General features: G+C 31.7%; 2 protein-coding genes across 6 annotated transcripts; both read left to right on the top strand.

Moving 5' to 3' along the window:
- Positions 1 to 1,704: 1,704 nt before the first annotated feature.
- On the top strand, positions 1,705 to 8,081 carry LOC140883467 (uncharacterized). Of its 5 annotated transcripts, none has more exons than XR_012150411.1 (4): positions 1,705 to 1,857; positions 4,940 to 5,053; positions 6,198 to 7,684; positions 7,797 to 8,081. XR_012150411.1 is itself a non-coding variant. In XM_073289944.1 (4 exons), exon 4 carries the CDS (start codon positions 6,557 to 6,559, stop codon positions 7,424 to 7,426), a length of 870 nt encoding a protein of 289 aa, XP_073146045.1. In that variant the 5' UTR covers positions 1,705 to 1,857; positions 4,940 to 5,053; positions 6,198 to 6,325; positions 6,471 to 6,556; the 3' UTR covers positions 7,427 to 8,081. The 5 variants fall into 5 exon arrangements, 3 of the variants coding, with proteins under 3 accessions (XP_073146045.1, XP_073146042.1, XP_073146044.1); XR_012150412.1 differs by having other exon boundaries at positions 7,784 to 8,081; XM_073289944.1 differs by having other exon boundaries at positions 6,198 to 6,325; positions 6,471 to 8,081.
- On the top strand, positions 3,231 to 4,811 carry LOC140878785 (uncharacterized). Its single transcript, XM_073282404.1, has 2 exons — positions 3,231 to 3,510; positions 3,727 to 4,811. Exons 1-2 carry the CDS (start codon positions 3,231 to 3,233, stop codon positions 4,809 to 4,811), a joined length of 1,365 nt encoding a protein of 454 aa, XP_073138505.1.
- Positions 8,082 to 13,723: the final 5,642 nt, after the last annotated feature.

The following is a 13,723-nucleotide window of genomic DNA, read 5'->3' as shown; positions in this document are numbered from 1 at the left end:
TTAAAAAAAAACTAATTTTTTTTTATAACATGATAATATATATTAAATATATATACAATAAATAAATAAACAATAAAATAAAAATTCTTACATGTTGAATATTTTTATCTTCTCTTTGTGTTTTGGAGCGTCGGAAATATTCGAGCGATCGTGCTGATAACGTGTTGTGAAAAAGTAAAAATTTATGGTAAAAAGTAAAAACTCCAAAACTCAAAATATATCAAACTCTACACTTCAAAAATATTTTTCTCTCAAATTCAATTTTATTTTTCATCACAAATGAAGACCTATTTATAGATTCACATTTGAGATTAGTTCAAAAATAAATACATCATCATCTACATCATCACACACTAATTTTCCACATTTTACAACTCAATATTCAACATTCAACATTCAATATTCAACATAATATTAATAATAATAATATTTTTCAACAATTATTATTATTATTATTATTATTATTATTATTATTATTATTATTATTATTATTATTATTATTTTCCAATTTCCAAACATTTTTTCTTTGTTTGGCTTCTTTCATCTGTCACCTTGACTATGCGTGCGAGAATGAAACTTGCTATAAAAATTTGTATTTGAAATTATTGAATTTAAGTAATTTTTTCCATCCGAACTCCAATACAAATTATTTTACTCAATAGTCTACGACAAAAAATTCTAATATTTCAACTAAATTTGAGCTTTAATTCAAACTCAATTCGAGTAAACTAGAAATGTCAAAATGGTTATGTTTATCGGGGTCCGTGGTTCCATGTAAAATAGGTAGATTAAAAATTTTCCAATCCATCAAATAACATGTATGTCCGGTTTCACTTCACCTTGCCTAATGGTGAATTATTGCGGATTGCAAGTCAACCTTCCTAATCCACTAAATTATAGCTAAGCTACCATATTGACCTGCTATGCCACCTAAAATCAATGTTTTAAAAATTGTGAAACACATCGAAATTTGGAGGTCAAGGTTCAAGTTTTTCAAGTTTAAGCGTGAAAAAATGTTTTTAAATTTCACTATAATTTTAATTATTTTAAAACAAACATTAAATACAATTACAGATTAACCATAAATATAAGATTTAATAGATATCTCAAATTTTAAACTTTAAATATACATTTTTATAAAACTATTTTCATTTTTAAAAACAAATCAAATCTTCTGCGTTCGTTTAATAGAGCTTATAAGCGTATCAAAACTTTAAGCTGTCGTTTTAGAAACACTCATAAATATGTGAGTTAGGATTTTCAATCCTCCTCAAAAGCACATCCACGGCTCGCCCGTTTTGATGTTCTGTCACACCACGTTAAAATTTTCCAACTTTGGATCTTGTGGATCGAAAATCCAATTTTATAAAATAATTATATAATTTTTTTTACGGTTGTTGAGTTTTTTTTAGTGAAAAAATTTTGTATAAATTTACTTAAGAGACTTTTCTAAAAAAAAAATTTTACTTAAGAGAAGGGCAAAATGGGAAAGAATTTTTGGTGTGTTCATGCCAAACCAAAAACAATTTTTCTAATACTCTTAAATATTATAAAATAAATACTCTCAAATATTATAAGATAGTATAGAAGTATAGATATATAATATATATTACTTTTGGGCTCAATTTCTTCCAGCCCGGGTGGCCTACGAAAAAAAATCAAAGAGCCCAAATTTCATAGTCCACAAGTGGGCTGACTCTTGTATCCGCCTTTTTGCACCAGGAGAAAATAAACTCACCAGTCGAAGAAAGTTTTGGATTTTCCATCGTCTCTCGGTCTCTGCGGCGAAGATCTCTCTCGTGTGTTTGGAGTCCCCGCGCTCAGTTTTTTCTTTGAAATTTTGCTTTCACATCGATGGTATATGATTGATTTTTGTGTTTATTTGTTGATTTGCGTTAGTGAATAGTGTTTTCTTTTTTTTTTTTCCCGTCGAATTTTGTTTCTCTTTGAATCTTTGAATGGTGGTGATTCGTGAATTGTGATTTGCGTTGAACTTTTGTTTCATCTTTTCGTTTGATTCAATGTGTACTGCTCAACTTTGGTTTGTTTTGTTATTTTTTGTTGGTATTTCTTAGGATCAAATTAGTTTTTTGTATGCTAACAAAAACAAGTTAGTTTAATTGTTTTGCACATAAATAGCCGTAACAAACTAATAATGTTTTTTCAAAATTTAAACTTTGGTACTAAATTAGATGCTTTTATGATCGTTAAATTTCTTTTTTTTTTTTGAGTTATTGTTTAAGTTTTATTATCTTTTCATAGGCTTGTTTAGGTGTAGGTACAATGGTACATGCATTTGTTATTACTATTAAGTTTACGATTTCATAAAAAAGTTTAAGTTTTTGACATTTGGTCAAGTTTTTATTAGGTAATTAATATCAAATCAAGAGAGAAAAAGAGGAAGCAATATTTTATCTTTTTTTAAGCCAAGAATTGACAATCCTTCATCATGCGAGAGGGCCGACACTAATACATCCATTCATAATGAGGAGTCGGAACTTCCATCTAAATCTCAAAGAGTTGAGTTTGATGAAACTTCTCTTGAATGGGATCCTGGATTGCGTATTTCGATGTGGCGACATCCTGTTAATCATTGTGATGAAATTAGACGATGTTATATCAAAATGGTGCCATATCAACCTAAATTGCCGGAGTACCCATGGTCTGAATCAGGAAAGCAACATCGGCGATTTCAATATGCGTGCTTTAAAAAGTTTTCATGTTTATAGTACTCTCCTTCGAAAGATTCGATGTTTTGTTTTCCGTGCTATCTTTTTGAATTAAGTGAAGCACAACAATCCACCTTCACAGTTCAAGGATTTAGAAGTTGGAAACGTGTTAATGATGGAGTTAAGTGTGCCTTTTTGTCTCACAGGGGAAGTTCTAACTCAGTGCACAATAAATCTGCAAAATATATTATTGATTTGATGAATGTAACTCGACATATAGATAAAGTTATGAATCGATAATCTTCTGAACAGATTCAAAAGAACCGATTAAGGCTTACAACAACAATTGAGAGCGTTCGTTGGCTTAGTTTGCAAGCATGTGGATTGAGAGGTCATGATGAATCTTTAGATTCCCAAAATTGTGGTAGTTTCATTGAGATGTTAAAATTTATGGGAAAATAGAATGCTAGTATTGGTGCAGTCATATTAGAGAAAGCTTCGGGAAATGCAAAGTATACCTCACCAAAAGTTCAAAAAGAAATCTTACATATTATTGGGAACATGGTCAGAAATAAAATTCGTGATGAAATTAGAGATTTTAAGTTTTGTATTTTGGTGGATAAAGCGAAGGATGTATCTAACAAAGAACAGATGACTATAATTTTGAGATTTGTTGTTGCTCATGGTTTTTTGCGGGAGTGTTTTTTTTCCCAAATTGTACATATTCATGACACCGCAGCTGCAACACCAAAGAAAGAAATATGTGATGTACTCGCTAGATACAATCTAGAAATTCATAATATGCGAGGTCCAGGGTATGATGGTGCTAGCAACATGTCTGGTGTGTAACGTGTGTTTAATGGATTGCAAGCTTTATTTCTTAGAGATTGTCCTTGTGCATATTATGTGCATTGTTTTGCACATCGTCTCCAGCTAGCGTTAGTTGCATCTGCTGAAAAGGAAATATCTATATGGCTTGTTTTTTCGAATTTGACGACTATTGTCAATCTTGTTACATCTTCTTCTAAACTCAATACTGAGTTACAATCTGCTTAAGTTAATGAAATTTCACGTTCTATTGCTATTGGTGAACATGAGACTGAGCGAGGAGCTAATCAGATTGGTACTTTGCATCGAGCAGGAACTACTCGTTGGAGCTCTCATTTTGATTCTATTTGCAGCTTAATAGATATGTATGAAGCAACTATTGTGGTGCTTGAATGCATTATCACTGATGGTTTCTCTAATTCGATGCGTGGGGAAGCTGGTGGTTCTTTAATCGTGATGAAATCTTTTGATTTCATTTTTCTTTTACATTTGATGCATAAAATTACGGCGATCACGGATTTGCTTTACCGTGCCTTGCAACAAAAATCTTTTGATATCTTAAGTGCAATGGATCTGGTCTTGACGACTAAAGCACTTCTTCTGACATTGAGAAATGATGGTTTTGATATTTTCTTTTCGTATGTCAAATCATTTTGCACAAGTTTGGATGTTGATATACCGGATATGAGTGCTCATTATAAGCGTTCTAGTCGTTCATGCGAGCAAAAGGGTACCATCACATTTAAACATCACTTTCATTATGATATATTTAATGCTGCAATAGATTTTCAATTGGAAGAATTAAACTCTAGATTTAGTGATGAGACAGTAGAACTTCTTATGCTTAGCTCTGCTTTGGATCCAAATGATAATTTTAAATGTTTCGACATTGACAAGATTCTTACTCTCGCTGGGAAGTATTATCCTGAGGACTTCGCTGAACAGGAAATGCATCATTTGAAGTGTCAACTACAACATTATGAGCTCGATGTAGTTTGTCATGAAAATTTTCAGAAAATGTCCACTATCTCAGAATTGTGCCGAGTGTTATTTGAAACAAAAAAGTTGCAACACTATTATCTGATTGACAAGTTGATTAGCCTAGTTTTAATTTTGCCTGTTTCCACGGCAACTACAGAACGTGCATTTTCGGCTATGAAGCATGTTAAAACAATTCTTCGTAATAGAATGGGAGAAGACGTTCTAACGGATTATTTGATCATTTATATTGAAAGAGAGTTTGCTTTAACCATAGACTCAGATTCTATAATTGATGGCTATTATACGTTAAAGAATCATAGATTACAACTTTAATAGCACGGGTGTATATCTATTCGGATCATTTTTATATCTTTTAGTTATGATTTTTTTAATTTATTCATCAACATTGCATGATTGGTTTTAGACATTCATTTTATTTAAACTTCATTAGTTTCTTGCAGGATGATGGAGATACAAAATATTACATTGTCAAAGATTTTCGAATATTACGAGTCCCATACAAAAATTATTGCAGATCTTGTTTACGAGGAGCCTTTTGAGATTACGATGAATAGGTATCTTACTCATGATTTTAATTGTCATGTATGCTGTTGTTTCTCGTTAAAAAAAATTATAGCCGAGTGGATTTGAAATCCTAGCTTAGTCGTTGGGCGAGCCCATGATCCCAATATCCAATTCTCAGTTATCATACTATAGACTTCAGTCCACTGCTCAATCTAGTCTTCTTTCCTTCCTAATGTTGATTGGGGGGATTCTATGAAGTTGTCGGGTTTCAAGAAATCTTATTGTGTATGTTTCTCTTTACCAATTAAGCTTGGAGTTTTCGTGGAATGCTGGTTCTTGGTTTCGTTGCTTTGGATTTTGAGTTGTTTTCTAAGATTGGTGTGAAAGTCTCTGTTTATTAACTTTTCCCGATTCTCGCTACTTTTGTCTGTATGCTCTAGGTTTGTTCAATACCGTAGAAAAATATTCATCTATTTCGACATTGATGGGTGATGCGGTTTAAATAAGCATAGTAACACAGAATTATTGCAAATAACATGTTTGAACAATTGACCCAATAACACGTGATTTTCTTAGAACATCATCAATTAAATCTGTTTGTTTTATATGAATGAGAGGCCATTATTCAAAGGTAGAAATATACCTTTTTTTTTTTGAATGCATCATATGAGCTCACTCAATCACTTTTGGTTGGCTTCATTCTACTTGCCTAGCAAATTTTGTTTTGAGTAATTTGATTAGAAGTTTCATATAACAAAACATTCCTTCAAAATCATTCAATTATATTATAATATGCCTTATATATTTTATATCTTGTTGATCTACTCGTTTATTTATTTGGTTGAAATTGAAATACCTGTCATTATGATATATTAAATTAGTTTTGTATCTTGACACATTAATTTTTATCTTTATTTTCTTCACTTGATGATTTGCATCTCGTTCAGCCCATCCACATGCAAAATCCTGGTTACACCCATGTTTTTGTGTGAAATTATGGAGTGTATATATGATAGTGGGTGTTTTTTTTCTTTGCCGTACGGAGTTTATGAGAGGTGAGAAGGGCTCTCTAAACTCTAAATGCTTACGATTAGCATAGATCAGCCAAATTTTGATTTCTTTTTTTTGGGCAAAAAAGAACCCAAATCAGATTCTGCATTTGTTTGCTGTAATTCAAGAGATTTACTTTTGCAGGGAAGGTGGAAGCATGCAATGATTCCTGTAATCCATATCGTGAATAGGTCCCTGCTTTAGAACACCCGAATATGTTCAGTTTACGCAAATTTCTTCATGTTGTCAATGCAGTCGAGTTCTTAAAAAAGGTTCAAAATCTAGCTCCAACTCTTGCAGTATGCAAATGTCGACATTTTTGTTCGTTGTCAAACCAGAATCCTATTTTTTCAATTTTGCCATTTAGTTCAGAGCAAAGGGTTACACAGAATAACGTTGGCATATTTTGGAATCTAGATAACAAGCCACCTAAGTCATTTCCCCCATATGAAGTAGCCATCAGGTTAAAGAAGGCTGCACAAGAGTTTGGGTTTGTTAAATACATGTTTGCTTATGCCAGTCGCCATGCATTTAATTATGTTCCCCCTATAATTGGGCCACAGAGAAGAGAGAGGAAGGCATTGAATGGGCTAGAAACTAAAGGTGTTGTTAAGCCGCATGAACCATACTCATGTCGAGTTTGTGGGAGGAGATTTTATACCAATGAAAGACTTACAAATCATTTTAAGCAAATTCATGAGCGTGAACAGATGAAACGATTGAATCAAATTGAGTCTGCACGAGGGAAAAGGAGGGTAAACTTGGTAGCAAAGTATTCTATGAAGATGGATAAGTATAGAAATGCTGCTAGAGATGTTCTGACTCCAAAAGTTGGGTATGGTTTGGGAGAGGAGTTAAAAAGAGCTGGGTTTTGGGTTAGGACAGTTTCAGACAAGCCACAGGCAGCTGATGTTGAGTTGAGATATCATATGATGGATATGATGGATAAAAGAGAAGTTGAATGTGTGATTCTTGTGTCAGATGATTCAGATTTTGTGGAGATTTTGAGGGAAGCAAGAATGAGATGTTTGAGGACAGTTGTGATTGGTGATATCTATGATTGTGCTCTAAGAAGAACTGCAAATGCTGCATTTTCATGGCAGGAGATTATGAGAGGGAAGGCAAAGAAAGAGGCTGGATCAGTTGTTGGAAAGTGGAAGGATCAAAATGTTTTGAAAAGGTTGGAATGGACTTATGACCCCAAGACAGAGAAGAACCAAATCTATTCTGAAGTTGAAAGTGAATGCTTGGATATTGAATGCCTTGGTTCTGACAAATGTGACAATCTTTTGCCAAAAGAAAGTGATGGTGCATGGTGGGAGTTGGATTCAAGAGCTATAGAGGTAAACATGCCCCCAACATATTTGAAGTGAAACTTATCAATGTCTTTGATCTGCAGCAACTTCCAATGGTCCATGGATTTATTTTGCGTTTCATGGGGTCCTTGACATCTGAACATCGGGTGTTATACCTCACTAAATTTCTCATATCTCGCATTGGAGTAGAAGGTATACATCATTGTTGCACTTCCCTTAATTTTTGTGGAACACAACACTTTCTTTTGCTGGGTGAATACTCATTTTGTTCAATACGAGAACTGGATTCCAAGTATTGATCAAGTGCAAACACTGGTAAATTCCCAACACTTGGATTAAGTTTATCATCCTTACATCTTTCTTTGTAGCTTCGATATCGATATGTATTCTCAGCTTCGATGATATACTTTCTAGTAATGGCTTTCAGGAGTGAAAATAAAGCATCTTCCGGAGTATGTTCATAACAAAAGGTGATTGCGGACTATTTCTGACCAGACAGAAAGGGTTTGAATACCAATTCACGTTGCACAAGGGTGGGTTCATCTTATCTTGATAAATTACCCCCAAAATTTTCTTAATCCATACTATCCTGAATATCAGATTGACATGTTAACATTTGTGATGTTTATTTTTTATACGACTGCAATAAGAATTCAGAAAATCTATGAAATGAATGTATTTATAATTAAACTAGTAAACAGCACGTGCGATGCACGCGGTGACATTTTGTTTATTTAATATATCTATTCATTATTTTTTATAATTATATTTAGTGGGATTTTCACGGCCTCATAATCAAATCATAAATTTGAATTATTAATTACGAAAATCAATTGAAATAATACAATAATCATTAAGAATTTTTCATAATTTACGTACCATGATTAATTTTATTGTGATAAAAATAATGAAATATAACTTAAACATGATTTCATAAATTTTTTTGATAATTTGATCAATAGTTCTCATAAATCATCATAATATATAAATGTTTGTACCATGATTAATTTTATTTTTGTTGTATTGGAATCATGCATAATCTCAAATGAAAATATACTGCAACATTAACTAATCATTTAAATTTTTTTTATAAATAAATAAACTTAAATTAAATTACATAGTTCGCATACTATTACATTAATTCAGAAGTTTATCTATTGTGCATCGAAAGATAACGATTGCGGATTCTCACGTCATAAAAAAATCCATTGAAGTACATCTCAAAACTTAAATTAATTCAATTTAGTTTATGATGCATCAGTTATCTTTCTATATAATTGATCTAACATTGCATGCATACGATCAAAAATGTTTTTATTGGTTTAAATTTTCACCCAATTGCAACTTGTTGGTTACATACGTTGGCTTTCATTTAATTTTCAGTTAATAAATTGGCAATTTAATTTTTTAATTGTTAATCAAATCAATGCAGTATATTAGCAAGACATAAAGGCATAAATCACATTTTTTTCTTTCTTTTGTGCCCGGCCCAACTAATATCTCATTTTTACATTTATATCCCAAAATATTTTCAATCTAGTCAAAAATTATATAGAATAAAAACACAGTTTTTTTATTTCACAATTCAAACAAAAATTGATGTAGTTATTAGCCATTCATAAAGAAATAAACCATATTTTTTTTTTCCTTTTATGCTCCAGCTAATATCTCATTTTATATTTAATTATATCCCAAACTATTTTCAATGCAGTAAAAAAACTATAGAATAAAAATGACAAACTTGTTATTTCACAATTTGAACATTTCCCCCCTTCATTCACAATTTAGAATTTTTTTTTCCCTTTCATTCACAATTAAAAGAAAAATTGATGGTATATAAAAATATAATCATGAAATAACTAAATTATTTAACTTCTAATATTTATTATTTCATCCGTGTTTTACCTATCTTTCAATATTTTTTTTGTTAATAAATTGTTAAAGTATAAAAATAAATTTCTCAAAAAATAAATCCTAAAGAAATAACCAAATAAAATTCTAATTCTATTTAATTCAAAATATAGCACTATTAAAATAAAATTTTTTATCATTTATTTAAAAGTTCTCATAAGTATATGCAATAATATTTTTTATTTTTGAAAATGTTTAAACTTTAAAATTGTGTCTCTTGGCTTCCCGTCACTATTTTAAATCCTAAAAAAATAACCAAATAAAATTCAAATTCAAATTATTTAATTCAAAATAAAATCATATTGCACTATTAAAATAAATTTTTATAATTTATTTAATAGTCCCCATAGGTAAATGAAATAATTTTTTTATTTTTGAAAAGTTCTAAATTTTAAAAATTCGGTCTTTTGGCTTTACGTCACTATTTTTCTTGAAATATTATAGTAGTACTATAAATAAAATTTGAGTGCAAATACATAGGTAACAAATCTTTTTTAATTTTATAAACTATTTAAAAGATAAAATTGTTATGGTTTTTTAGGTTCTTAAAAGTCAGATTTTTGTTTTTAAATTAAATGAGTGTAGAAAATGTGGAAATAATATATACTATATATATATATTATATATAATAGAAATATATATTTACTTTTATACCCTAAAAATTTCTATTTTACTTTTATATTCCTATATATTTTATATGGTCTTACATAAAGTGTAGAATAAAAGGGCAAAATAATTATTTCACAATTGTAAAACTTTATCCTTTTATTCACGCTTTTAGATATGTAAAGATAAAAATAAGAACCAACAATTACATTTTCTGAGTTACTGTGCTAAACCTAAAACAGAGAAGAAGACCTCAATGTCTCATCCCCTAACTGTTCGTCTATACTTATTCCCTCTCCCCAATCTAAGATTATTCCATTTAATTTGAATTTATAAGACTTGGACTTTGTTTCCCTCTTTGGTCTAAGCCCACTGTAATTGGTTCTGTAACAATTTTCAAATCGATTATTCTCGTGCTTGCTCAAATTTTGCTTAGATTATGTTCGAACATTCCAGGCGCATGTATTCGCAGCCATAGTGCCTCCTTGGTTAAATATTGGGCACCCTGTTCTACTTGTGCTCATTCAATCTGTGAGTTGTGTTTGAAACTTAGGGTATATTTGCAAATCAAAATAGTTTGTCGCACATCAATAATAAAAAACCATAGACCAAAGGATCCTGATATCAATAATTGCAAGTACCATTACACTAAAAAGAAAGAACCATAAAATACAAGAAAGTGGTCTAAATATTTGTCAGACAACTGAGTGTATTATAGATTGGTAAGCCATATACCTAGCCACTTGAATAAAAAATCAATATGTTGCCAATGATGCCATAACTACTTAAAACGCCAAGTTAGTGTCAGCCACAACTAATTTTTCTTTCTTTTTTCCCCATTAATCCAGGGGGGTTGTATTATTCAATCTAGTCGCCTCTTCCTTTTAGAGGATAGGCCACAGAAATCCTCCCATGAAGGGGTTGGCTCATTCACAAGAAATTCAATAATTCATACACCCATGTTGTGCAACAATGATTAACATGTCATAATCTACCAGCTCTTGCTAGACCATGTGTTGCACAATAAATAACATAACTTAAGAAATTTATTATGCATTCCATCATCTAATGATCTACTAGATTGCTAATGTAACTAAACTTTCACCCCTAGAGCAATAACGTTTATAGACATATACCATGATGTGCCTCATAGGGAGAAAAAATCGTTTTGCCTAAACAAATGTCCGAGTCACAATAACCTACATTTGAACCGCAAATGAGTGTTAGAGAAATCAAGGTGCTGATCTCCATTTAGAAGATTTCATTTTTTTTTGCCTAAACATTATTTCTAATTATCAAAATATAAGAAATATGTTTAACATAATTTTCAAGCTTGTGAGTTAGCTCATGAGTTCATATACGATTAAAAACAACACAAAAACAGAATTCTTAAGCTGGCTCCACTCACCTAACACCCTAGGCTCGACCCAATCTACAACTTAAACTCACCTTATTTTGCATCCCTAGTCTTGGACGAGGTGAAGTATACAAATGCATTCTTCAGTTTTCACCTAAAACCGCACGATGAAATCGAATACTATTTCTAGTCAATTTTATCTCGTGTTGATTGTTAAAGTGATCAAAATCAATTCCTCCTCTGTTGACTTAGAATCGATTAACATGCAAATAAATAGTTTATCAAGCTATTCATTAGACAAAAATAAATCTAACAATCAATAAAACAAAATCAAATCTGAAAAATCCCAAATAAACATCCAAGTTTTCTACATGAATTTGTTCGACCCAATCACGTGGCCTTGATCGAAAAAAAAAACTACTCAAAATCTAACATAATTCAAAATCAACAATTTCAATCCAAAAATCAACTAAAAATCAAAAATAAAGAAAAGAAGAAGAACAGATTGGTAGAAGAAGTAGTAGCCGCCTCTTGCCTCTTCAAACTCCTTGTAACCCTCAATCTGATGGAAAAAGCGATATATATGTGCCCAAGGATCTCTAAAAGATAATGTCCATCACGAGCAAGAGTGTTAGGATCGAAAATAGGTGTGTGGGGGGGGGGGGGTGAATATACTATTTAAAATTTTAAGGATTCTTCGATCTGATTTGTGAAAACCAGACAGAAGTTTTTTTGCTTAAAAACTTTGATCTGCTCAAAAGATCTGAAGTGATCAGGCGGAAGAAATCTTCTTCGCAGATTTGAATTGTCAGAAAGAAAACTAAGACAGATAAAATGATGTAGCAGTATGTAAAGAGGGACAAAATTTTTATGGATGTTCGGAGATGAATTCTCCTACGTCACCCCTTCTTCTGTTTTCAGAAGGATTCCATTAGAAGACTTTGATTTATACAACGCTTTGTACAAATTTAATCCAATCAATCCTTTTAGAGGAACTCCTAGCAATACTCTCTCTCGAAGCAGAATAAACACTCTACTTTGAGTTACAAAGTGAAGCCACAAAATATGCTTCGGTATTTTTATCTGGAAGGCTACAAATGACTTTGATTTGGATCGTTCTTGTATGTATTTCTTGATCTCGATCAATCTTTGAAATACTCTCTAACTCAGTGCTTCGAAACTTTGATCTGATAGTAAGAGTTTCTGAGTTAGGATATTGAGTGAAGGCTTTTTGGCTTTTCAGATGAACGCGAGAATCTTAGATTTCAGTAGCTTGTGTTATTCACTCTTGGTTTTGAATCTTTCGAATCACTGAGTATTTATAGTCTTCAAAAACTAGCCAGTGAGCCGCCAACAATTTCTGAAATTGAGCCGCCAATATATCTCATAAATTGGCTCACAAATCTTGACTTTAGAGAGAAGCCAACTAATGTTCAAAATCTCATTAAATGCTTTTGTCTTTTAGTTCAGCAACCTTAGCAACGTATACTTCAAAATGAAACTTTGATTTGGTTCATGGTTTACTTTATCTGGTTTGAACGATCTGGATTGTTCTAGTGTATTTGATCTATTGAAGTAAGTTGTCGTGAGGACATATGGATCAAATACTCGATTTATCCGAAACTTAAATTTCATCGGACATTTGATCTGGCAGCTTTGTAAATCTTTGATCTGGATGAGTCCGATTTGATATGTCCTTAAATTCTTGTTTACTTTATTACTTGGTTTTGTTTTGACTCGTTATCACCAAAACTTTAGAGTTTGATTTCCAACAATTTTTCCCTTTTTGGTGATGTCAAAACCAAGTCAATATCCGGATCAATTTAAGATAAGGATAGTAGATCAAATATTTTCCAAAAATATTCTTGCATAGTCGAATAATAATTTTTAGACAAAATAATGTCAAAAATTAATTTCCTTGGAAAATATGACTTTGATCTCATGCTTCTCTATGATTTGATTCTTCTCATTTTCTTCCCTTTGCTTTTAGCCTTTGATGAGGTAGCTTTTTCCCCCTTTTTGGCATCATCATTCTCTGATAAAAGGTCCAGAATAACCGTGAGTTGGGTACCAAAGGTATCATTAATCTGCTTGTTGTGAGATTCTGTGGAGGCTTGTAGGCTTTTAATTTTCCGAAGAATGTTCATATATTCCGTTGTATGATTCCTTCGAACATGAAATACGGATTCACTGATATTACTGACCATTGTCAGCATGTGTGACTTGAAATCGCGAAGCTCTGTAGAGGTCTAAATTTGATTGATTTGCAACTCAGATACTAGATTGAACAGCTGAGTAAGAGATTCAGATAAAAATTTATCTGGACTGACATCGACCGAATAAGAGGTAGAAGGAGCAGCATCTTCAGAATGAGTAGAGTCACAGATTTGAAGAAGTGGAGCAGTAACGGCAGGAGGCTCAAAAACATCATCTTCCATATCTTCAGATGAATCAAGTTGATCTGAAATGGATATCTCTGA

This window comes from Henckelia pumila, chromosome 2, assembly GCF_033568475.1.
Source record: "Henckelia pumila isolate YLH828 chromosome 2, ASM3356847v2, whole genome shotgun sequence".
Lineage (NCBI taxonomy): Eukaryota > Viridiplantae > Streptophyta > Magnoliopsida > Lamiales > Gesneriaceae > Henckelia > Henckelia pumila.
Note: the sequence above shows the minus strand (reverse complement) of the source record. Positions and strands in the feature narration are given on the sequence as shown.

Bases quoted from the DNA above. Each gene is read 5' to 3' on its own strand.
- LOC140878785 (XM_073282404.1), top strand. From the start codon at position 3,231: ATGGTCAGAAATAAAATTCGTGATGAAATTAGAGATTTTAAGTTTTGT. The intron at 3,511-3,726 runs GTGTGTAACGTG...AATCTGCTTAAG, and splicing joins TGGTGCTAGCAACATGTCTG to TTAATGAAATTTCACGTTCT.
- LOC140883467 (XM_073289941.1), top strand. From the start codon at position 6,269: ATGTTCAGTTTACGCAAATTTCTTCATGTTGTCAATGCAGTCGAGTTC.